This window comes from Trichomycterus rosablanca, chromosome 25 (genome assembly GCF_030014385.1).
Source record: "Trichomycterus rosablanca isolate fTriRos1 chromosome 25, fTriRos1.hap1, whole genome shotgun sequence".
Classification (NCBI taxonomy): domain Eukaryota; kingdom Metazoa; phylum Chordata; class Actinopteri; order Siluriformes; family Trichomycteridae; genus Trichomycterus; species Trichomycterus rosablanca.
In genome coordinates this window covers 4,577,327-4,603,705 of record NC_086012.1, presented here as the reverse complement: position 1 = coordinate 4,603,705, position 26,379 = coordinate 4,577,327, and the positions used below count along the sequence as shown (strand labels likewise).

The 26,379-nt window shown below is 43.5% G+C and overlaps 1 protein-coding gene across 1 annotated transcript in view; it reads right to left on the bottom strand.

The window, feature by feature from the left end:
• Positions 1–22,940, bottom strand: part of LOC134302585 (tyrosine-protein kinase receptor UFO) — a 41,007-nt gene extending 18,067 nt beyond the window's left edge. The window contains exons 1-7 of the mRNA XM_062987732.1: positions 22,356–22,940; positions 16,106–16,313; positions 15,584–15,684; positions 14,457–14,639; positions 10,956–11,036; positions 9,712–9,827; positions 6,016–6,205 (exon numbers count right to left, since the gene is read on the bottom strand). Of these exons, the coding sequence (XP_062843802.1) occupies positions 6,016–6,205; positions 9,712–9,827; positions 10,956–11,036; positions 14,457–14,639; positions 15,584–15,684; positions 16,106–16,313; positions 22,356–22,434 (958 nt within the window). The 5' untranslated portion in view covers positions 22,435–22,940. The remainder of the gene's footprint in view (positions 1–6,015; positions 6,206–9,711; positions 9,828–10,955; positions 11,037–14,456; positions 14,640–15,583; positions 15,685–16,105; positions 16,314–22,355) is intronic.
• Between the last annotated feature and the right edge of the window lie 3,439 nt (positions 22,941–26,379).

The window sequence follows — 26,379 nt, the reverse complement described above, 5'->3', positions numbered from 1 at the left end:
AGATGCAGAAGTCGATTGAAAGTAAACGCCAACTCTCAAACGCCAACACACACATAGGAATGTCCCTTTGCCTTTTTGGTCCCCCTTTATTTGTTCCTTTTGTACCCCGTCCCCCCTACCCTCCCACTGCTTCGTCTTCCGCTCCAGAGCACAAGGAGAAAAACATACGCTGGCCAAGATCACGAAAACAATCCAGCCATGTGAACGTCTATCCAAGAAGGTTCCTAACGTTCAGAGTGCAGATGTGTTTCGTTTTCTTTATTTTTTTTTCTTGGATTCCCATTTTAAGCAGAGCGCAGGTTTCAGTTCTTTGTTTCGTACCCGTACACAAACACATGTGCTGAGATTTTGATGTGCTTGGGATTTGAGAAACATGGTGCAATTCTGATGATGCTATCGGGCTGCTTTTCGTGCCTGATTGTTTCCACATGTGGTTCTGGCTGAGTGCTAAGAAAGCACGACTGGTCCCTTTTTTTCCCTCGTTCTGTTTTTAACTACGTCTGTCCTATTTCAAGCCTTACTCACTATTTGTCCCTCTGCCTGTTTGACCGCACCCTTTTTCTGCTTTTGTGTACAACCTGGTAACTAAATCCATGTTTATAGTAAAGTAGGGATGTTAATAATTCAATAGCCGACAAAGACGTCACTTTTAGACGCCCTGTTTGGAGTGTATTACTGCATTGCGCCCAGTGGGCAGGACCTGTCACAACCCTGACCATCTCCAGAAATATTTACCACTGCCCTGCGATGGACTGGCGCCCCGTCTGGGAAGTTTCTGTTCACATTGTGCCCGCTGAGAGCTGGGATATGCTCCAGCACCCCTGTGACCCTGATTAGGATAGGCAGCTTAGAACGTGGGTGAATATTTACCACCACATTTACTACAATATGCTGCTTTTCTCCCAATTTTGCGTAGTCAATTTGTCTTCCGCTACTGGGGGATCCCTGATCCCTGCAGTCGAGGTGGGTACATTGCTGCTCACGCCTCTTCTGACCCGCACGCAGCCCTTAGTGGAACCCTTTTTCACCTATGCACTCTGTACAGGCGCCTCTCCTTACACAGTGTTTGAAGACCACACCCACATGGTCCGGTTATCCCGCCCTAGCAGAACCGTGTCCGCTGCGCCACCTGGGCGCCCAATATGCTGCGTTTTAATCAATAAAGCATCAAGACTTCGACAAACGGCGATTAATTACCAGCTGCCAAAAGAAACTGGCAACATTCGCATCCCAAGAGTAAAGCATGAGCAAACAGGCAATAGGGCAGCTTGGAGTTTGAGGACCTAGGATTATTTGTAGCCTCTGGTCACTGGACAATGTCTCTGTCGACTTCCTGATGCTCCTACTACCTTCCAAATCCCAAAAAAGTACTTAATTCCGTTCAAATGTGAGTTGCCTGGCAAAGGTTGGCGTCTTGTCTAGGGTTGATTTACACTTTCTGGGTGGCTCTGGACCCATCATGACCCAAATCAGGATAGAATGAGAATTAAAAAAAGAAGTGAATGTAGAAAAAAGCGAGCGGGGACTTTAAATTGAGGAAGAAACAATGAAACCAAAAGAAGAACAGATCAAGATTAAAGCATTAACTTTCTCACAAACTAACAATCACAACTAAATGGAAAAAAATGACTCCGCCAGTTAGCAAAACAAAACCCAAAGCGCATATTAATAGAGAAGTGAAAATGCTACGAAAATACCCTGGAACAGTAGCTATCCAACCATTCCGTCCTAGACCGAAACGTCTACGCCAAAGCTCACGTTAACTCACCGCTAACCATTCGCAGTAGACTGAAGCCCTTAATGAGTCAAGCCTTTCCCATCATGCCTCTTAAAACATCTGCTCCCTTCGTTTTACGAGGCCAGAAACCTCTTGTTTAAACCCTCCTTGCAATTAGTCACAAATCAACGTCGTTTGCTGTTCGCAGCCGCAGGTATTTTAACCAGCGAACTAAATGAGCGGTTAAAAGTGACTCACGCACAGATCTGGTCTTATTATTTTTATGTGGAATCAAGGGTCCAGGGTGCTTCTCAGCAGGTAATGCTGAGTTATTAAAGTCTGGGTCTAATCTAAACAAAACAAAACATGGTCTAGGAACTTTGAACACCTTATAGTTGCTTTGAAAATACCAGAAATAAAGAAATATGCAATACGTCAATTGAGGGACAAGCCACAAAACGCTGACATTTTGGCTGGCCAAGATTCTGACGCCAAAGGATGTAAAGGCCATGGAGTCTGGAATAGACCAACAGAATAGAATAGATACGCATACAGGTGTACAGCACAACGAAATACTTTCTTCCCATGTCACATCCACTGTACGGCACCCATGGAGCAAAGAGGGTTAAAGGCCTTGCTCAGGGGCCCAACAGTGGCTGTATGCCAGAGCTGGGATTCAAACTCTCAACCTTTCAATTGATTGTCCAAAGCTGTACCCACCAGGCTACCACTGTTACCCCGTTACTGTACCACTGAAGAGCTACTCTGGCTCAAATTGCAGATACATCAAAAGCAACTACAACGAGCACAGAGGCATCAGAACTGGACATCAGAGCTATGGCATAAGGTCAACTGGCATGACAAACCCACCAGGCACGTGGGAATCAATTACCAGACAAATAGGTGGTACGAGGATGCACCTTGGAATGTACAGAAGTTAAACAACCTGCTGGTAATACCCTGGTACATATTACATAGCATTAAGACCACTGACAGGTGAAGTGAATAACACTGATTATCTCTTCATCACGGCACCTGTTAGTGGGTGGGATATACTACGCAGCAAGTGAACATTTTATCCTCAAACTTAATGTGTTAGAAGCAGGAAAAAGAATCAAGCGTAAGGATTTGCATGAGTTTGACAAGGACCAAACTGTGATGGCGAGATGACTGGGTCAGAGCATCTCCAAAACTGCAGCTCTTGTGGACAGTATCTGTCAAAAGTGGTCCAAGAAGGAACCAGTGGTAAACCGACAACAGGGAGATGGGCAGCCAAGGCTCATTGACACACTTGGGGAGTCTGATCCAACAGACGAGCTACTGTAGCTCAAATTGCTGAAGAGGTTAATGCTGGTTCTGATAGGAAGGTGTCAGAATACACAGCTGACCTCCTGGTGATAACCAGCCAGATGCCCAAGTATTAACTGGCTGCCCATTTCTGAAAGCATCAGTTTGGGACGTGAGGGGCAGCCCATTTGCAAATGGATCATTTCCTTAAGGTCCTTGGATGATGTCCGCATTGGGGCTGTACAGGAAGGGGTCTGGATGATGTTTCCCAGAGCTGTCAGGGTTTCAAATCAAATTTTCACATGAGTATAGTTTTTTTTTAATCATAGTAAAGAAAAAGGAATGAGTTGCAGTAATGGACCTATTACTATTTTAAAAAAATATGATTCATAATTTTTTCCATTCCTACATTTGGGACTCTCTCTCTCTCTCTTTAACTGCATATGTCTCTCACTCGCTCTCTCTCTCTCTTTTTCCCTAAGGCAAAGCTGGCTTTGGGAAACCAGTAGTTGTTGTTTTTACTCCCTCCTCCACTTTTTTCCCTTCTGCCTGCAACACTCTCTGTCCCTACTTCCCTTTTCCCACAGTCCATGGCTGCACTCTGTCCTTTTTCTTATTTGGGTGAAGAGAAATCCGAGGTCAGGCAGGGTCAAAGGAGAGGGTTTGTGGGAGGATGAAGGAGGGCGTAGGACGAAAAGCCGGAGGAAGGGTAAGAGCAGCGTGCTGGGGAATGCAGGAGACGCATTCCTGCGCAGAATTTGGAGGTTTTGTGGAGGAAGGACAGAAAGACCGATGGTAAGGGAGTGGCAGAACGGGATTAGGGTGATAATCTGATCATCCTGTCGCCCGTGACATGATGTATGTAGCACGTGACGTGAGGCCAATGTTCAAAACTCGCCACACTCGCTCACACTGACAGGGAAAGATTACCAGTGTACACAAGCACGGCATATACAGCGTGTCTGAATCACTAACACGTGTTCAGTGTGATGTTGCCAAACACAGGTCATCATAGATCAGCGTGCCAAATGTACAACACCCGGAAATTTTGAGTCTTGTTCGTTCCTCCCAAATCCCAAATCTATCCTCCCAAACCCTTACACAAGAAAATACAAGCACAGTACTAATGTACACTGATCAGCATTTTATCAGCTCCACTTACCATATAGAAGCACTTTGTAGTTCTACAATTACTGACTGTAGTCCATCTATTTCTCTACATACTTTTTTAGCCTGCTTTCACCCTGTTCTTCAATGGTCAGGACACTCCCAGGACCACTACAGAGCAGGTATTATTTAGGTGGTGGATCATTCTCAGCACTGCAATGACACTGACATGGTGGTGGTGTGTTAGTGTGTGTTGTGCTGGTATGAGTGGATCAGACACAGCAGCGCTGCTGGAGTTGTCCACTCACTGTCCACTCTATTAGACACTCCTACCTAGTTGGTCCACCTTGTAGATGTAAAGTCAGAGACGATCGCTGCTGTTATCTATTGCTGCTGATTGAGTTGGTCATCTTCTAGACCTTCATCAGTGGTCACAGGACGCTGCCCACGGGGGAGATTTTTGGTTTGTGGACTATTCTCAGTCCAGCAGTGACAGTGAGGTTTAAAAACTCCACTCATACCAGCACAACACACTCTAACACACCACCACCATGTCAGTGAGACTGCAGTGTTGAGAATGATCCACCACCTAAATAATACCTGCTCTGTGGTGGTCCTGAGAGAGTCCTGACCATTGAAGAACAGCATGAAAGGGGGCTAACAACGCATATAGAGAAACAGATGGACTACAGTCAGTAACTGTAGAACTACAAAGTGCTTCTATATGGTAAGTGGAGCTGTGAGTGAGTGTAGAAACAAGCAGGTAGTTTTAATGTTATTGATGCAATATGGAATGTGGCAAAGGCAGTGGTAGCTCAGCGGTTAAGGTACAGGAATAGTGAATAGTGTTAAGGTCAGGGCTCTGAACAGGGCAATGGAGTTACTTCCAAACTGTTATTCCTAATTTAAGTTAAATATTTTTATGTTCTTTTTATGAAGCAATGTGATAATTTTCTTTATAAAGAAAATAAACACTGAAAGCAAAGGGTAGTCAGTCATTTTTCCTTACTGGACAGCTTCAGTAAACACAAGGCTTTGCCAAATCGCGAAAGAACATTTTCACCCCTCAAAATTCTTCTCACTTCTACCATCGTAGACAAATTAAAGCTGCTGTGTAGCATTAAAAAGACACAAAAGGGAGTTCAGATTGTAGAAAAAAGTTCTTAGTCATGCTCCATACCCTCCCATCTTCTCTTTCTCACAATAACCTTTCGCTCCAGCACTCGTCCTTTTGTTTACGGAAAAGATTTTATAATGGAACTTCAGGGAATGCACCCGTCACCCACCTTCTTCCTTCCACCTCCTCTCTCTCTCAGCCCAAACACTTCTGCATCCATTAGCTGCCATGGAAAAACCCACTGTGGTTCGAATGTGATGGCAGTGTTGCTACACAGACACCCTGGAGCCTTGCTTACCGTCCCGGGGCATTAAAAAAAAAGCCTCCCAGTCACTTCACACGTAGACACGTTTAGATGTCTTTTACCCAGAGTAATCCTCATACCGCTTCCCGGACCCTACCTTGGGTTTGGATGTTTACATTTGAAACGGTGACCGGTAGTGGGCGGGGGAGACGGATGAACCTGACGTACCTACTCTTTATAAACAGCACGTAAGTTATTTAAACCGGTCACAGAAATAGAAGCTTCCTCGGCTGTGAACACTGCATCCTGTATTCGTCCGCCATGAGCCAGTCCACTAACAACAGTTACGCTCCTAGTCATCTCATGGTGCCATTTATTAAAACGTCTAAGTGTTTATTCCGTTTCTCAGTGAGCGGGTTTCCAAACATGGGCCTCTTCTAGCCGGACGAAATGTCCAAGGTTGCAACATAAAGGAAAAAAATAGTGGACAAAAATGTCAAAACAGCTCCTAATTCTTGTAATATGAATTAAGGAAGTACTTACCTCCTTCACTGGTGCTGACTGGCACCCATGGTGTCCATTCAGACACTCCTTGGCTGCTCAGGCAGGCCACTCTGGCGTCATATTGGCTGAACGGCTCTAGGTTGGAGATGAGATGACTGGCTGGTGGAACGTTAACATTAACATTCTGGTTGTAGATCACATGATTGGTTGTAGACCCTGATGGTTTGACCTACAGATGCAAACATGAGAGTTAGCAAATCTGGCTTCACTATCCTTTCTGGCATATTCCACCCAACCCTTTCTGAACTTCTTGGTCAGGAGTGGTGTGTGTCCAACCATGACGTCCCTGGTTGTTAAATGATCTTCCTACTGTTGCCACTGACACATCTGTCACAACCTTCATCAGCATCTCTCAGCTTTTATGAGCAGCTCCTTAGTTTTCACCATGTTTGCAACACACCTTGAACTTTTGAATCTCTGGGTGATGTTTTACACTTTTCATTTTCAGCATTTAGGAGACACTTTCATCCAAAGCGACTTACAGTCTAAGCAATTGAGGGTTAAGGGCCTTGCTTAAGGGCCCAACAGTGGCAACCTGATTGTGGTGGGGTTTGAACCATCGACCTTCTGCTTACTAGTCCAGTATCTTAACCGCTAGGCTACAACGGAAGCAAATTAAAGATTGCTTTTGATTTCCCAATGGTTTATCATGTTGTAACCCAACTTTAGGTCATACAGACTAGCAGTAGGTTGTAGAATCTGCATCATTCAACTGATAAAGGTGTCATTTGAAGCAAAGCAAGTAAGAGCTCTGCAGAAACATTTACATTTAAAAAACCCTATAACAGACTTTCGGGTGGGGCTAAAGCGGAAGTTCCAACACAGTGGAAACTACACCATTGGCAGAAACCCGGGCATTGAACCCTGCACTTGCGAGACCAATCTAGATAGATGTTGAGGCAGGTTTGCTTTTCTCAAATGAGCTTATCTATATGTAATTTTAGTCATTACCGACTCTCGCATTTTGGTCAGGCTGAAAGATCGCATTGGTCGAACAGTTTAAGTCTTTTCACTTTGCGATGTGCCTTCATTAGTGTTATTAAAGCCTAGACTTGGAGTAAAATAGTCAAGTCTAAAGACATTGTCTTGAAACAACTTTACAGAGTCTAGGAACAACAGACCAATAACCCCTGTTGAGCAAGCCAAGGGCCGACAGTGGCAAGGAAAAACTACCTTAAATTACAGGAAGAAACCTTAAGAGGAACCAGACCGGGCACCGGGCAATCACACCAGGCACTTAATAATGATAAATGGAGGGGAATAATGGGTAAAGCTGAGAATCTGATGACTGAGGCATATTTTTAACATTTGCTTTCATTTCAGCACAAAAAAGAAGCAATCCCTTGTACTTCCCCCTCTCCACGATCCTTCTTCCCCTTGACTGTATGTGGCAAGTGTTTTGACACTTGTCTTATTCTTAATCTTCTTATTCCTACAGCCATATAAGTCCCAAACAAACCATTCAGCCCAGTCGTCCTTGGCTGCTCGTCTACCCAGAACCGTATTCTCATTTATTGGGCTCATTAGGATTCGGCTGCAGCGCGAGACACGCTCTGAGCCCAGCAGGACACGTGAAAATTCTTTAGATCAGCAGAACGCTGGAGGGAAGGAGGAACGTGCTGGCGTTGCAAAGCCCGAACAACAAACAGAAACAAAAGAGGCCGAGCGCCAGCGTGAATGTTGTTTGGAATTAGCTTTTAAACCACATTAAGGTGTACCGCCTCAAATTGTGTTCGGCTGTGTTGAAGAGAGCTTCTGCTGGGATGGGAAGATCTCACGCATGTGCTCGGTTCTCCCAAAAGGTGTGGATGGAAAAAAATGACATTCTTATTTAATACTTTCTACCTTCTTTAAAGCCGTTTTCACACCTACAGTTAGCTTTTCTGGTTGGAATCAGTTGAGTGATGAAGTGATGAAAAGAAAACCAAGAGAACATCCACTACACTGATTGGTCAGTGTGTCTAAGGCTGGAGCAAGAACGTAAACACAGAAAAACGGGTCCTGTATTTTGGACTAGTGTGAATTCCTTTGCCAGTAAACATTAAGCAACAGCAGACAAGACTTCATTTATAGCTGTGGTCATTATCTGGGCGATATACCAGGCTAACCGACATTAACGAAACGCCCAAATCACTTTGAGGGCACGTCTTGAAGAGATTGTTTGGGACGGGACCGGTTCTGCCTTCTCTCAAGGGTCTCGGTGTGGTTGTTTTGGTCTAAATCCAATCGAATCTCACCAAGGGGGACAGCGAACACTAAGGTTATTACACCCAGTGCTTGATGTAGGCCAGTACTTAATGGTACACAGTACCAGCACTTCTACACCTCAGTCTTTGGTGTATTGTGACTGTGTATAATGACCATGTTGTGATGACCATATATAAACTGCATTACCCAGAGTGCAATATGTGAGCGAGTCTAGTACTGGATAAGTAAGGTCAATGCTAGTCTAAGAATGTCATACTTAATGATCAAGCCATCTCATTTAACATCAGTACCTGACCTCACAATGCTCTTTACACTAAACAGACACAAATTCCCACAGTCTGAACAGTCTTATTTAATCTTACCAAGATAGTGTAGGCTGGAACAACAGAAAAGGTTCATAAGTTCATATTAATGCCCATGATTTATGAACAGGATGCCCAACAAGGTCACATAGATTCGATTTGAGGGTACGTTTCGGCCATTAGGTTTGTGCCAACCAGTCATCTGAGCGAGTGAAAAGACACTTTGTACAATTCTGAGCCAAAACAAAGGCAGCGATGACGAATCGAATGAAAAGAGCAAAAGAGGCTAGGGGTAGGGGGAATGGTCGAACGGTCAATCACGGTGGTATGCGAGAGGCAATGAGTCAGACTTCTGCAGTTAATCAAGAAGTCAATCTGTTCAAAAGGCAGGAAGGATCTCGGCCTGGCACGGGCGCCTATTCGCGAGCTGCGCAAAGAGTCATTTGTGAGTCACAGCTCAGTGATTCAGAGTTGATTCGGAAACAACAAGGCTGTTTAAGTGACAAGAAGGTTTAGAATTGTGACTCACACAGCAGTGGCATTCTTCTGGTCGTGCTCACCTCTTCGGAGATGAACGTGATTATTTTTCCTCTTATATAATCACATTCCTACAGCATGTGAATCCCTGCACACTTTTTTTTCCTCTTTCTATCCACATTTGAACGTTTTTTCCTTGTCTGATTGCTTTCTTTCTTTCTTCGCTCTCCTCTTTCTCCTTCTCCAAGGTATTGTATCATTTTCGGGTTTTCGGGTTCACCTCACGTTGGATTGTTATGATTTGCCCCCCCTTCCCCTTCCTTTACGAATCCAGCGGGCCATCATCTCCACACATTTCCCCCCTAATGGCTTGGGAGTGGGGGAGCTAAGAAGAATATGGGGCACAAAAGGGGTGCTTTTATCAGAACCAGATGTTCTAGGGTGGCGCTAGACTGCAAACCCATACGCATATACACTCGTCCGTTCGTTCGGGGTTCTACCAGGACCCTAGCAAGACAGCAGAGGAGCCTCTGGAGCGGTGAAACCTGATCCGGCAAAACCAGAGAAAGCAGTGTAGGATTCTTACTCGCTGTCTTTGCAAGTAAAACACACACACACACACACACACACATAGACATGCATGATGAGTTCTGCCTAGGTCAAAGTACATTGGTAACTTTGCGGTTACCTGAACTGTGCAGTGATTGATGGCGTAAACTCCTGCAAACCCCGGTGACCATGACAGACTAACGCTGGAGTTGCTGACCTCCAGGGCTTTAACGTCTTTGGGCTGGGATGGAAGAACTGGAGAGAAAGAAAAAAAACAGGACTGTAAGGAAACTGGGGAGAAAAGTCTCAATTCCTTTCAGACACCCTCAGATTTAAAACTGCATTGTTGTCGTCTGACAAATAAACTACATATCCCATAAGTCCACAGTCTGACATATATGAGTAACATTTGTGGTGGGAAAATATTGAATCTACAGCTTGATAAATGCAAATAGCATAGCTGGTTTCTACCGGCACGCTTGTATGGACTTGGAATGGAAACGTTATTCATTAAAACCAGTGGTGATTAAAACCAGTGGTTGCAGTTTGGCGTTTTTATGGATAGGTCGCCGAGCCATCGCAGGGCCTCGAAGCCCCCCACCCCCCAGACAAAGCCGATCATATCTGTACGTAGATGCCCGACTGCTGGGTGAAAATCGCTCCAGGTGGGAGTGTTTCTATATATTACAGTTTCTTCCTCACACAATTTGCAAGCTCCTCTATTAGGAACCAGCGTATGATGCCAGCATACTGCTGGGAAGTCACGGCAACTTTCAGACATCACAAGAGAAGTGAAGTAACACCCCTTTTCTAGGGTGGTCCCTATGTTTGGACCCACGCTGGGAACGGGCTGCACCAGTTTGTGGAATAGGTATTTGGTTAAGGGTTTTTCCACCACAATACACCACAACATTGTTCCACCTTGGTTAAGCATCCTGCAAATTGGGTTCAATTTCAATTTTTGCAGTTGTGTGTTGTGAATCTGCTCTGTTACTAAAGGACATTTTCGTAGTGACAGTTGGTTTTCATTCCTTATAATTTTTGAAAGAAAGTCTAGTCATGTGATCTTTTATTGCTGAGACTGTGCAGGCAATAAGTAAAGAGTAAAGTAAGTAAAAATAAGTAAAATAAAGAGAATTTAAAATGAAAATATGTCTAGATGTCACATCCTTAATGTTGGAATTGCACATAATTATGTAATTACTATTTATTACATCGTATGGACTTTTGGCCTGTGTTCTGAGTCACAGAACTGAAGAAGCTTTTGTGTTATTTAAACGTGCGACAACAAAGGCAGAAGAAAGAAAAGGGATGTGAAAGTCCAGAACAAAGAAAGACTGCTGAACCCACAGCGCCGCAACTTACACAATCGGACACACTCACCCTTTATGACCCCGGATCCTGACGACGCGACACCTTTGCGATTGTGAGCTTCGCAGGAGAATGAGCTGGTTTTGTTGAGACCTGAAAAATGACACAAAAAAGTAAATCGTGTATCAGAAATAAAAGACAATCTCAGCAAGCTTGTGGTTTTGGGTTGGGGGGGGGGGCGGACATGGACGTGGTGTTTCGTCCTGGTTATCTGGCCTCGCGTGCTTTGCGAGGACGTCGTTCTCAGTGTGACTCAGTATGACTGTGAGTGTTTGAGGAGAGCTGACGAGTGAATGTGAATCAGGGTGAAGAAAGAGCTCAGCAGTTCTACTTTTTGGACATTTTGCGGAACAAATATGCTGACATTTACAAAACTGAATGAAACTGTGACTCTTAGATGGAAACTGACCAACTCTGGATTCTTGGCGCATGCTACATAACCCGTATGAACCCATAAACCATGGGTGTCGGTAATAGAGACTGTGTCTTCATTGTATAGGAGAAAAACAGAGGGTCATGGGGTCATGACAGTTGATGGATATTGCTCAATTTTGTATGTACATATTAGGGCTGGCTCGATACCACTTTTCCATGTCCGATGCCGATACTGCAAATTGATTATCTGCCGATACCGATACTAATCCGATACGTCATTTTTCCTCTCAAACAACTAAGCAGTAATAATACATGTCTCAATGCACCATGGTTAAACTAGCTATCTAAATAACAATGCTCAGACTTAGAATTGACGCAATTGAAAGTTCTGTCATGTTTTTAGATGATTAAACCCTTCTAGATTTTGAAGAGGACGTCTGTGGCTAAACGGGAAATGGTGTTGTTTGTTTTTTTCATAACACTAATGGATTAATCGTTGAGGATGTGAGAGATCTCCAAGCCAGGACAAGATAGGATTTCTTTATATCAGGTTATTGTGTTTAAACTGTTTTTAGATGTGGCAGTAGTATGTCTGTGTAGATGCCTGGTCGGATCTCGAACCCGGATCTCAGCAGTGGTGGGCTGGCGTAATACCCCGCTGCGCCACTCTGGAACATGTTGAATTCAGCAAACAAATAAAGTAATGTGTCAAAATGTGCACAAAAATGTCATATTTAAGGATTCGACCAGGGGTGTCCAAACGAGGAGAGCTGCAGACCATCACGCACCTCATCTGACAAGCCTGAAGTCTCACAGAGAGCCGTATAGCGTACGGAGAGACACACTATGCCACAAGTGCCCATGTTTAAACTTTTTTTCAAAATTTACTTTATATAATGTACAGACACAGAGGCATCATTGCAGTGCACCAGTTACCCATCTACTGGGACAGTCTTAGTATTCTAACTAACTGATTAACTGGACTGAGGATCAGGAAACGCTGATTATTTTTCCAGGGTGGGTCACAGAACCGTTAAGGTTTGTGGCAGCAGCCAGTGGTTTGCATTAAGCACCAACAGATGTGCGAGTGGTGCTCGGCATGAGTCGTCTCATTCCAAAACCGTGAGTGTGCCCACCGATGGTCAACCGTTCCAGATGACTCAAATCCGTTAGCCCTTTCACCGGCGTCTCCCGCCGGTCCGCCGGTCTGCCCGTCGCTCTTGTTTTTATGAGTCACTGCTGTGAGCGGCAGGTCTGTGCAGCTGGAACTACAGCTGAAGCCGTATCTATCAAGCTGGCATGGCAAGGCGGGCGTTCAAAACACAAGCCGTGCTTTTCTCTGTTCTCCCCGCTGCCGCTCTTTCACCAGCCACAAAAGGGCAGATTCCTACTGGGTGAGTTTCACCTGGCCTGCTGCCAGACTGAAGTGTGTGTGTGTGTGTGTGTGTGTGTGTGCGTGTGTGTGTTATGTGATGAATGACATTCCTACAATCAACTCTCTGATCGCAAACGTTTCTGCAGGTCTTCCTGTCGTCTACTGTTGCTCTGAAGGACACCAAGTTGTCCCATATTCACTATATGACCGAAAGTAAGGATTGATATGGACTTGTGTCCACCTTGCAGCTCTAACAGTCTCTGCTCCTCTGAAAAAGCTTTCCACAAGAATATAAAGATTACAGTATTAGTGGGAATTTGTACCAGGCTAATTAATGTTCTGATTCATCCCAATTCTCTTCTGGAAACCTGACCACACTGACCTGCTGAAAGATCTAAACCTTCACCGTGTAGCCAGTACTGACGTGTTGTTTGTGTAAAGACTTTGATTGATTAGGTTGAGGAATGCACACTTTTCAAAGAGCTTTTGTTTTTGGGTAGGAGTCAGTCAGTACTGTCTGACTGCACTGTCGCCTCACAGCAATAAGGTCCTGGGTTCGATTCCCAGGTGGGGCGGTCCGGGTCCTTTCTGTGTGGAGTTTGCATGTTCTCCCCGTGTCTGTGTGGGTTTCCTCATGGAGCTTTGGTTTCCTCCCACAGTCCAAAGACGTACAAGTGAGGTGAATAGGAGATACAAAATTGCCACATCAATACTTAAAGTTAGGGCATTGTAAACTTGAGCTTTAAAATTACCAAAAGTATATGGACACCTCATGATGACCCTACTGTACATCACGCACAGCTGGTAAAGTGGGTGCCACCCACACAGCAATATAGGTCTTAGAGACCTGGATTCGCTCTGGTTTTTCTTCCTACCTTATAAAAATGTTGAAGATGTAGTGGGTGTTCAAAATTGCCCCAATGTGTGTGTAATGGAGTGTGCAAGTGTGTAATGCCATGCCATGATCTGACACACTGGATGTAGTCTAATTTTAGCCAGTGTTTTAGTATGCTGGATCCACTTTGATTCAGTCCAGGGCTTGAATGTTCTAACGCTTTAAGAATCACTGAAAGTAAGTGAACTCTACAGACCGGTTTTTCAATATGAACCTGTTTCTTCGAACAAAGGATTTTTTTGTTCTTGGCTCGAGTTCCTTGTTTTGTTTTGTTTTGTTACATTATTACGAAAGCTCCAGAACTGAATGTGATTTAAAGTCATGATTGATTTTACTTTCTTTCTAAGTTTCATTTCAGGAGGATAGAAAAAGTCACGTGTCAATGAAGCAATGCAGAACATTTTGCAGCCACAGGTCAAAAGCTCCAGTTATTGTTTAACCGAACATCATGTGATTTAAGTGACTTTAACCATGACATTGTGGAACAAAACGGACTGATTTAACTGCGTGAGAACAACAGTCACCAGTGTTTATACAGAACGGCATGAAAAACCAAGAACGTCCAGTGAGCGGAAGTTTTGTGGATGGAAACACCTTAAGAGATGTCAGAGGTCAAAATCTAGACCTAGAGGCTCTTTAAAACCATAGAAGGCAGAAAAGCATCTTCAGACCACATTGTGTTGAACTCCTGTGCTACAGTGGGCACAGGTTTACCAACCCTAAAAGTTGAATATTGTGTGGTCTGTTGTAATTTGCAAATTTGGTGTAAACAGCAATTTTACATTCCACCACTTATGTTGGTACTTCAACCTTATTCAGCCTTCCCTGGCTTAAACATAGCCAACTTAAACTTGAGGGATGTTAGTACCTGTGAGGTTGAGGGTGGATGGAGACAGAGCCATGGCATCGTCCAGCTTGTTTAGCGGGGCTCCATCCTGCAGCCAGATGATCCGGACTGGCTCGGGAGGCCCGTGAGCAACACAGTGTAGAGTCAGGCTGACGTTGGCCACTACAGACATGTGTTGAGGTTCCACCAAGAAATGAGGAAGACCTGGAAGAGACATGAAAAAGTCATCATACAGTGTACTCGGGTGACCTGCTAGACCCAACAGTAACCATTTGGCAATTGTGGGGCTCAATTATACCTGTATTTGGGCCCAAAACTGTTCAATTGGCAATTGCGGGGCTTAAATGTACCTGTATCTGGGCCCAACGGCAACTACTTGGCAATTGTGGGGCTTAAATACACCTGTATTTGGGCCCAACAGTGGCCACTTGGCAATTGCGAGGCTCAAATACACCTGTATTTGGGTCCAACAGTGGCCACTTGGCAATTTTGGGACTCAAATATACCTGTATTTGGCCCAACAGTGGACACTTGACAATTGTGGGGCTAAATACACCTGTGTTTGGGTCTAATGGTGGCCACTAGGCAACTGTCTGATTCAAATACACCTGTATTTGGGCCCAATGTGGCTACTTGGCAAATGTGGGGCTTAACTACACCTGTATTTGGGCCCAACAGTAGACACTTGGCAATTGTGGGGCTCAAATACACCTGTATTAGGGTCAACGGTAGCCACTTTGCAATTGTGTGACTTAAATACACCTGTATTCGAGCCCAACAGTGGCCAATTGGCAGTTGTGGGACTCAAGTATACCTGTTTTTGGGCCCAATGGAGGCACTGCTAGTGTCGGCAATATTTAAATATGGCTCCAAAACACAAGACAAGGATACTGAACCTTCCATTCAGTGGAAAAGACATGCAAACATGGAACTATTGCGCTCTTGTGGGAGGACTTAGACAGTAGGTGGTACATAAAATTTAGATTCAGGAGTGGTACTTGGCTCAACCGGTTCAGATGCCGAGCTATTGGCTAACAATAACATTGAAATGAATCAGACTGTAGGATACACGGGCAGACCGACTGCATTCCTTTCCCATATTTGGATTATATACGAGCTGACAATAAGTACTACAAACAACGACTTACCTTCCAGTTGAACGTGCCCTTCAATGGACATTGTCTTGTCATCCCCGATAAACACTGCACAGCGGTAGGCGCCCATGTCCGACAGCTTGACGGCTTCGATCCTGCAAACGAAGAAAGACTCCATTACTAAGAAGACCCTCCACTACTCATGTTGGTACCTTAACCAGGCAATGAAGGGCACCTTATTTGGCATTCCTTGTTTTATATATAGTTTGTACTACCATGCTTTGACAAGTCCAGCACGAACTTTTGTGGAAAGCCTGTCCAAAAGATCATAGGTTGTTATAGCTGCTAAGGAAGATGTCACAGTGGGCATGTTAGGGCTGGGACTTTTGGACTGGTCAGATTTGTTCTGGTATTGGTCTGTAGAGTTGGCGCAGTTAGCACTGGAGTTTCTCCACACCAACCTTTTACAGACCTCAAAGCACAAAGTGTCCACATACAGCAAACGTTGAAACAAGACTATTAAGACAACAGAATGCACAACACAGAAATGAGCCATATTGAAGGTAGACTGCGTACCGGAGTGTACTGGTGACCAGCCAGGTCTCCTCGTTGATCGGCAGCTGCACCTGGTTGGTATTGGCAAGCTCGAGGATTTGGCCCTCTCTCAACCACAGTACATCGGGAGGATCGTCGTCTCCTCCATCACCCTGAAGGTTGCACTTCATGGTCACTGGTTTCCCCAAGGATGATGTTACATTTCCTGGACTATGGATGAAGCGTAGCCCTATGGAGGAATCACAAGCAAAGCAAACCTGTTAGTTCCTAAGTGCTGTCAAAGGGGACATGGGCTCGACAAATCTGTGTTGTCTGATGTCTCACTTTGAAGACATCAAAGCTTCAGGAGATCTAATGTTCCACCAGAAACATTGGGGTGCAAAGGAATACCCTAGACAATCAGGCGCCAATCTACTACGCCAATCTGTTTATGCCTACCTTGGCAGCAATCTATCAGAGGGGTGCTGTCAAAGGGGAATTAGGGTCGACAAATCTGTGTTGTTGGACGTCTCACTTCGAAGATCTTCTTAAAGCTTCAGGAGATCTAATGTTCCACCAGAAAACATTGGGCGCCAATCTATTGCGCCAATCTGTTTATGCCTACCTTGACGGCAATCTATTGCAGAGCTTCTGCCACCCCCCTCAGGCATATCCAAACATGTCTGTGTAGATGCCCGACTGGCTAATAGCACTGCTGAAATTTGAACCTGGATCCCAGAGGTGGTTGCCTAGGGTAACAGACTGCTCCACCACTTGAGCACATTGTCAATGCCAATGACATTTTGAGGTAGCTGTTTAGGTAGCATAGCTAACAATATGCTAATATGCTAGCCTGAGAGGTGAGTCACGAACTATGTCTTCTGATGTACCTGAACCACTAAACAAACTTCATTTAAATGACATATCACACCTACTGTACCAAGGGTTGTCACCGCTACGGTGTGGACTGAAGAAGTTGGTCATAATTTAATCACATTAAATCAAAATTTATCAAAATAAACCAAATTTAGCCATTATGAAGAAAAAATAACCTATCACTAGCTTGTGGACTAATAAATGCGTATCAGCCAGGTAATGACATCCTTGCTGTAAACTATGGTGGTGGTAGCATCACATGGACAATGTGGAAAACTGGTGCACAGTACAGTTCCAGATAGCAAGATGTGGACCAAGAGCTCATATGACTGCAAAACAACAATGAAGGGGAAAATTGATGCTATTGAGATGCCCAGTCAGAATTCAGGTGGCACCAAGCCAACCATGACAAAATAATGAAGCATTTAGTATTAATATGCATTAAAGAGCATGTAAGAATTTCCACACCCAGTGCCCAAATTCTTTAGAAACAGTTTAAAACTCACTGCTTTCTGTTTTTATTTACACTTTACCTACCATGCCAACTTGTTTAATACTGGGTTTATACAACCCAAACAAAGAGCCGCACTAAACCTGTCTAGCGCTGGATCAGATGATGCTATACAGGCTGGCGTCTGCTGACCTGCATTTCGTCCACGAGCAACTCCTCCATGAATCACCGGATTCCTCCCTGTTGTACATTCCACTGCTGGCATGGACCTGATAACACCCTCTGTTAGCAAGATTTAAAGATGCCAAGCGCTTGTTGTATACGCGTCTTATGAAGATTAGTGTCACTTTAAAGAAACACGATCCAGGGGTCAGATAGAGGGGTGTCCACACAGACATGGCTGGTTATCTCTGAGGGGTTGAAAGCCTTTTTCCTAAGTGAGGTCCACAAAAACATGGTTTGAGTTCAGTGTGGAGGGACTATAATGGTTCTTTCTTTCAATGTCAACATCAGATTGGATGGACCCAGAATTCACAGACACACTCTAAAATCTTGTCCAAAGCCTTCCAAGCAGACCGGACTCTGTTAAAGCCTATGATTTCAGAATGGGATGTCCAGCAAGTTCACAGTCAGGTGTCTACTTACTTATGGCCATACAGTGTATTTACATTGCCTTGATGCACTGCTGGATGTTAAATTCCCACCAAACTTAACCCATTTCTACCAAAACCATCACCAACGTTCTTCTTCCACTGGTTTTCTCCTTAAGCTTTTTTCCCCTTGAGCCTGTCACACAGTTCAGTCACTTACCTCAGAGGCCTGAACTCTGACCCTCGTGTGTGGGTGTGTTTGAAAAACCATTAATGGTGACACAAGTAAACATCCATTATTGATGACCACCAAACCCTGGTAGAACCTTCAGACCCATAATTAATACTGACAGACCGACTTAAAGTAGTGAAAGTAGTGAGGATTAAGAAGAATATATATAACATACACTGATCAGCTCCACTTACCATATAGAAGCACTTTGTAGTTCTACAATTACTGACTGTAGTCCATCTGTTTCTCTACATACTTTTTTAGCCTGCTTTCACCCTGTTCTTCAATGGACAGGACCACTACAGAGCAGGTATTATTTGGGTGGTGGATCATTCTCAGCACTGCAGTGACACTGACATGGTGGTGGTGTGTTAGTATGTTAGTACGACACCTCACTGTCACTGCCGGACTGAGAATAGTCCACCAACCAAATGTCCTGTGACCACTAATGAAGGTCTAGAAAACATGACCAACTCAAACAGCAGCAACAGATGAGCGATCGTCTCTGACTTTACATCTACAAGGTAAACCAACTAGGTAGGAGTGTCTAATAGAGTGGACACTCCAGCACTCCAGTCTGATCCACTCATACCAGCACAACACACACTAACACACCACCACCATGTCAGTGTCACTGCAGTGCTGAGAATGATCCACCACCTAAATAATACCTGCTCTGTAGTGGTCCTCTGGGGGTCCTGACCATTAAATAACAGCACGAAAGCAGGCTAAAAAGTATGTAGTGAAACAGATGGACTACAGTCAGTAATTGTAGAACTACAAAGTGCTCCTATATGGTAAGTGGAGCTGATGAAATGGACAGTGAGTGTAGAAACAAGGAGGTGGTTTTAATGTTATGGCTGATGAGTGTAAGTCAGTATTGAATCCCAATTCCTGTCAACAAACACTCAAAAGTATGTGGACACCCCAAGGATGTTATAGATTGTGACTCCATAGTAATGCCCACGGCTTTGGAACACCATGTCCAGCAAGCTCATGGTCAAATGCCTATTACTTTTGGCCATATAGTATATCTTACTATAGGAAAATTTGGATCCAGGCATCAATACCTCTCAATCAACTGAAGTGCAACACTCAAAGACATCAGAGTCCAATAAACCGAACAAGCTTGTGTCTCAGCTGGACTGAAGTAAAAACCAGAGATGTAGTGAAAGTTGAACTACACAGACACACTAGTCCCTAGATGATGTTTAAAATGAGGCCCACTAAACTCCTGTCATGACTGGCTTCCCTTGCTTCCGTCTGGCCTCTTCGTGCTCAATGGCGAGTACTTCTGCTTTTTTTTGTCTGATTTCTGAGGAACGAGCCGGACACGCTCCCAAAATAAACCAGTTCTTTTAAACTGGAATTGTAGTGTTTGGGGTCATACTGAAAAATAGAAATTCTGACCTAAATTAAAAGCCTTTTTTATGGTCTGAAATTATTTAATTTTATTTTAAGCAACCGCTTTATTTTGGGCAGGGTTGTGGCGGGGAAACACTGGGTACAATGCAGGAATACCATGGATAGTACGCCAATCCATTACAGGGGCAATTATATCCATGTGGATGCCAAGCCGGCCAGTACAACCTCTGAGATTCGAAACAATCTGCTGTGCCACCTGAATGCCTCCTAAAATTATGATGTTTGCCAAATACACAATAACAAATGAAATTGGTAAGGGGGCAATTACTTCTACTTCTACTACCTTGAGGTGAAGATACAGTGATGTAAAATACTTGCAAAATGTACCCAGATTGACCCTCATCCATCATTCTTGCTCCTCTCTCCCCTTTCTATTTCTTCTTCATTTGTTGTCCTGGTCATCCCACAACCCTCCACTTGATAAGAAGACCAGGATAAGAAGACTACCAAGGATAACACCGCGCTCAAGCAGAACAACAAACTCTTTCTTCTCCACCCGACACTCATTCTACTACGCTGGACATCTCAGCAGGTTCTGTGGTTCAGAATCAATCATTTCTTCCTCCTGGCTGAATCATCAGAGGTCCTGACTCACGACTTAGTCCTCAACTTTTACCCATTTGTCCCCCCCATACGCTTTCTCCTTTCACCAAACACAACTTCAAAAAGGTCTGGCTTGCGTCTGTGTCCTCAACGGTGTCTGATAAGATAGCTCAGACAGACGATTGTACCTTAGTGTACCTACTGTCTTCTGTTAAGGGAATGAGTTACGGATCTGACAGTGATAACATGACAGTGATTCATGTCTGTACGGGTCCTGTCAATCTGTGTTCTAGTCCATATGGGTCAAATCCCAAACTATTCATGTCCAGTTCTTTGCAAGGGCATACACACCCACCTATGCATCTGTATAATCTTGATGACAGTTTTTCATCCATTGTTTTTTAAAAATGTATCTTGACAGTATGCATGGACAACTCATGTACTACATGTTCGAGAGCTGATCTTTAATTAAATGAGATATTAAATTTAACTTAATGCAAAAGTGTTCAGATTGTTGGTTATAAGCACTATATGACACTGTTTTGCATCAACTTATTGTGTGAGATCAAGGGTGCCAATGTGAATTTAACCCTCCTGACAAGGAAATGCATTAGGTTCCATGGACATTTGGGCCCCTGTCTACTTAGGGTCTCGGAATCATCCATCCAAAATGCACAAACAACCTTTCCCACCTCCTTTAAGTCATCACTGTTTAGAACATTACTAATAAGCAAAATAGCTGCACTTTGTAATGTGATGTTGGGAACCTGGGCAGCTTGCAGTCATTAATGGATGGATGGATGGATGGATGGATGGATGGATGGATGGATGGATGGATAGATAGATAGATAGATAGATAGATAGATAGATAGATAGATACTTTATTGATCCCGAGGGAAATGAAAGATCTCCACTTTCTGTTAAAAAAATCCTAAAAGTAATATAACGTTATCTGTCCATGAGTTGAAGCTGAGACATAACTGGAATTTGTATCCCCCTGACAAGGGAATGCATTAGGTTCCATGGACATTTGGGCCCCTGTCTAGTCAGAGTCTTTGGATGGAATCATCCATCCAAAACGCACAAACCACCTTTCCCACTCCCTTTAGGTCACCCTTGTTTGCAATATTATTAATAAGCAAGAGAACCGCACTTTGTTCGACTCTGAACCGGTTCCGTTTCAGTTCTGACATTTTCAATGTACTGACCAAGGACGGATTAAGGATAGTCTGGGCCCCTGGGCAAAGAGTTGCCCAGGGAAGCACCCCCCCACCCCCACTCCACGCGCCCCCCCCCCCCCCCCCCTTTCAAAAACATAAATTAATACATTAAACAACCTGTCAATAACTAACCCTAACACAAGAATCTATTTTATATAAGTTTCTTTCTACTCTTCTTTCTTGCAAAGTCATCCACTAATTCATCAAAATTAAGCTGTCTGCCCAAATCTGATTCAATGGCCAGAAGTGACAGTGAGTTCAGGCGGTTCTGGCGCATCCTAATCCTGAGTTCATTCTTAATACGAGCCAGTTTGGAGAATGAACGCTCCCCTTCACAATTTGTGATAGGCACAGTCAAAAAAAGTCTAAGTGCTATGTAGACATTTGGAAAGGTTGACTGTAAATTCAAATTTATCATGGTTTTGAGCATTTTACTAGGACATTTTTCTTTTTCTGTTATGAATGATTTGTATTGTATCAATTCATCTGCCAGGCTCATGTTCAGATCTGAAGGATATGCTGCAGCGAGTGAGTTAGCCTTTAAAGTGAGCTCACTGTTGGACATATTGTCAGGCATGAAAAGAACATCAAATAGCTCAGTTAAATGTGTGTATGCATTCAAACGGTGGTTGAGACAGGACACAAGTTTGTCAATGACAACATTGAAAGTTTCGATCCGAAACTTGTCCTTTCCGTTAGGGCCCCCAAGAGGCCCTGGGGTCAAAGTCCCTAATAGTCAGAGGATCCTTAAAATGGAGGGCCCTCGGAAATAAAAATATATTGTATCATAAATGTTGATAGGCATCGCAAAATGTTTTGGGCCAGGGCCCCCCCGGGGCCCCCTGACCTCAAGGGCCCCTGGGCGCTGGCCCCACTGGCCCGGTCAGTAATCCAGCCATGGTACTGGCCACTACATTTGTTAAATGACTAAATAATTAAATAGCTTTTTGCTTACCTGAGACAGATTCGGCTTCTTTAATGTATAGCAGTGCGATTAAAACCACAAAAAGCAGGACACATTTGAAGAGATCCATCTTCACCCGGTTCGCTGAGAATCTCTTTACCACTGTATCGGTATTAAGTCCAGGTAACGAGGAGTCGGTTCGTTGTCGGTTCAGCGCATCGCTCCGTCTCGGAAATCAAAACACGAACAAACGAAGGAGTTGCGTCTGAGCAGATGTGTTTCCTTGGCTTGGGTCCTGCTTTTATTATTATTATTTAGACTTGTCTTTTCTGTGTGAAGTTCCCCTTTAAAGTTTCAAGAAGTGAAAGACTTCAAAAACAAGAAATACAAAAGTTTGACCTAAAAAAGTGAAACCTGATGCAGCAGCAGCGTCGGAGTCTCAGAACAAACCAACCGGGTTTGAATCAGTAAATCAGAAACGCACCCAGTCCGTAATGGGAGGGAAAACCTCACGAATGAAATCTAAGAAAAGTTTCCAGTGTCCAAAGTTATCCTGGAACTCTTTACAGCGTTTGTCTAACACCAGTACGTCCAAAATACAGGTCCGTTTTTTCCCGTTCAGACCCCCCAAATCAGGCTCCCATCACAACCCCACAACACCACTTCTTTTCTCCACAGTCCCTCCAAAGTCCTAACAGATCTCCAAATTCCTCAGCACCACTTCTTTCCATTCTGTCTTTCCTCCTCCCCCCTGCTCTCATTCCTCCCCCCTTACCTCCCTCCCTCTCTCCCAGTCTCTGGCTTTTTCTCACACTAGAAAAATACACCACATTCCCTCCCTAAACTGTTTATTTACAGGTCACACTATATGATAAAAGTGTATAGACACATGATAATGAGCTTGTTCGACATACCATTCCAAAAACAACCATTGGCTTTGCAGAAATTACTCTTATGTAAAGAGTCTACAAGATTTTGGGGTGTGTCTGTGAGTATTTGTGACTGTCTCATTCATAACAAAGATGTTCGGTGAGGTTAAGGTCAGGGCTTTTTGCCCCTTGGAAGCTTTTCTTTAACAGACTGATGTTCTCGGTTTGTGTACAGGGGTACAGGGGTACAGTCATGCTGTACCAGAACCAGGGCCTCTCAAAACACTTGCCACAAGATTAAAAGCACATGTGTATCTTTTTTTTTTTTAATGCATTTTCAATTGCCCAATTGCGTCATGCTTCCTCTCCACCAATGCCAACCCCCGCTCTGATTGAGGAGAACGAAGCGAACCCACACCCCCTCCGACACGTGGGCAGCATGCCGTATGCATCTTATCACCCGCACTTTGACGAGTGCAGTGCAGCTTAGCGTTGTGTACGGAGAGACACACCCTGAGAGCACTCTTTTCTCATCTCTGTGCAGGTGCCATCAGTCAGCCAGCAGAGGTCGTAATTGCACCAGTCATGGGAGAGATATATCTCATATCCAATATCTGAACAACAGGCCAATCGTTGTTCATGTGGCCACTCAGCCTTAGACGGCAGGCAGAGCTGAGATTCGATACGATTCAATACAAGCGGCCCTCGTGTGCATCATTTTTATATATAATTAGTTTTATACACTTGTCAGCAATACGCTGCAATCAGTAATTAGGAGGAGTGTCCATGTAGTTTTGGCCATGCAGTTTACATTAAAAGCTCCACTACTATCTACACTAGTTGTATTTCTGTATTTTGCCGTGAACAGAAAAGATATTTATTCATTCTAATTCAGTGGTTTTCAAATCTGCTTCTATTTAAAGTTGGATGATTTAAAAAAAGAAAGAAATGTGGAAGTTGGCCTCATTTTCTGGAAACCAAATAACAAAAAGTTTAGACAGGATGTCAAATGCTGTAATAATACATCTGTATTCATTCAATTCAATTTAAAAAGCTTTTTTAGCATGACTGTCGTAGTAGTTACAGTAATGCCAAAGCAAAAATACAGAAAATACAAAAGAAAACAGATTTATATATTGAACACAACATGATACGATACAATGCGACACAGCAGACACAATATTTAATATTTCACCTCTTGTAATTATTTGTAATAATATATTTTAAATTTGAATATTGATCACAGTTTTTTGGCATTCTTCTGTAATGCAAGTTTTCATCTGTTAAACCATGTGGCGCATTTTAAAATAATTCAGATCTGAAATGCAGGCAGACCTGTCTAGCACCTGCACTCTCTGATTAAGGATCCATGCTATTAAAAACATGAGCAGTTTGTGGCTTGGTGTTGGTGTCAAAATTATCATAGGTGATAGGAGGCGGCATATGTTGCTCCGAAATATGAAGATACACTATATGGCCAAACGTATTTGGTTACCTGACCATGAGCTTGTTCGACATCCTATATACATTTACATTTTTGGCATTTAGCGGACGCTTTTATCCATTACATATTGTCTAAGCAATTGAAGGGTCCTGCTCAAGGGCCCAACAGTGGCAACCTGGCAGTGGCGGGGTTTGAACCGGCAACCTTTTAATTACTAGTCCAGTACCTTAACCACTGAGCTAAAACTGCACTATTATAAAAACAAATGGTATTAAAATAGCATGACCTCACAAGTGTTCACTGTGCAAAAAACAGTCAGACTTTAAATTTGGGTATGTAGCAGCTAATAGCGTTTATTGACTCTTGTCCAGGGTGTTTTCTTGGCTGGCGCCCAGTGTTTCTTCATCCCTGACCAGAATAAAGCCAAACGAATGACAAATAATAGTATTACAATTATTACTTGTAAATACGTGTGTACAATTAGCCACTGTGTCTAAGTGTTGATCAGCATAATCTACTAATCTTTCGTTTGGAATTGGAATTGTGTACAAAATAAAAACGAAATGTTTTGGGTCACTTTATGATGTTTCAGTTGGTTCTGTATGGTTTTATGATGCTGCTCCAAGTACATGAACATTGAGGTATGTTCAAACGACAAACGTTTCAGTCACAGTTTTGGTCCATTTTAGTCATCTGTATAGAACATCTATAAAATTATATATATTTTTAGATTTGACCAAAGCCAGACTGATATTAATAACAAAAACAAACACTAAGTCGGTAGCTTATTTATACACTGTGCTCATATTTGCTGCTGGTGTTTACAAGTGGCGTTTTATTGCTATGTCTACATTCCCATGAATCAGACATGTTTAGACCAGAGTGAAGGAACAAGAGATTAAGAGATGTTCATGAGGGAAGTCTGGGACGTGACTGGAAGACAGGAAGGATAGATGCACGAGTTTGCGTTCCTTTCTTAAATTCTTAAATGATTGATTTTTTTTTCACCATGTTCCTAAAAAAACAATCCGTGGATTTCCCTGACTGAACTGCGTACCGGCCCTTTAAGAGAAGGTTACAGAGGAGTAGATGTGTGTTCCCAGGGTTTTTAATAAGAGACTGAGCCCATCTGAGAAAGACCCCATTGTGTGGCACGGCTTTTCAATAGGGTCAGAGGAATCGAGCTCACACACCACAATGATACATGCGGAGACGGGGACAGACGAGGAGAGGGGGAGCAACCGAGGGGGTCCTCAGAGAGGGTTTAGGACAAACTTACAATTAGGGGAATGGCATTCTATTTTCTTGCAGGACAGACCACTAGCACGGGAGGCTAGACTTGATTGAGAAACAGAGAGTGTTTGAGCTAAAGTTCCTGGTGTTTCTGTGGAAAACTGGTAAAACAGGCACAGGTCACGCCACAGGTCACGCCACAAAGGTGCAACCCTAGAAAAAAATGTCAGAAAATTGTTAGCAAGTGATAAAAAGAATTGTTTTCTGATGAAATCGGAATCTGGGTGCAATTTGGATCACTGTGTGCTTTTAGAACTTTCAAATACGTCCCGGGTACTACAGGAATATGCAATTTGCCTACAAAGGTGCAGCTCAGAAATTACAATGTTTATATTCATTACATGTATGGCTTTTGGTTTAATGTTGATCTGTATGGCTTATGGCCCAAGAAAATCAGAAATCCAGTCTTCTGTAGTAGTACAATACTGAAATGTCTATTTTTTTCATTCATTTATTCATTCATTTATTG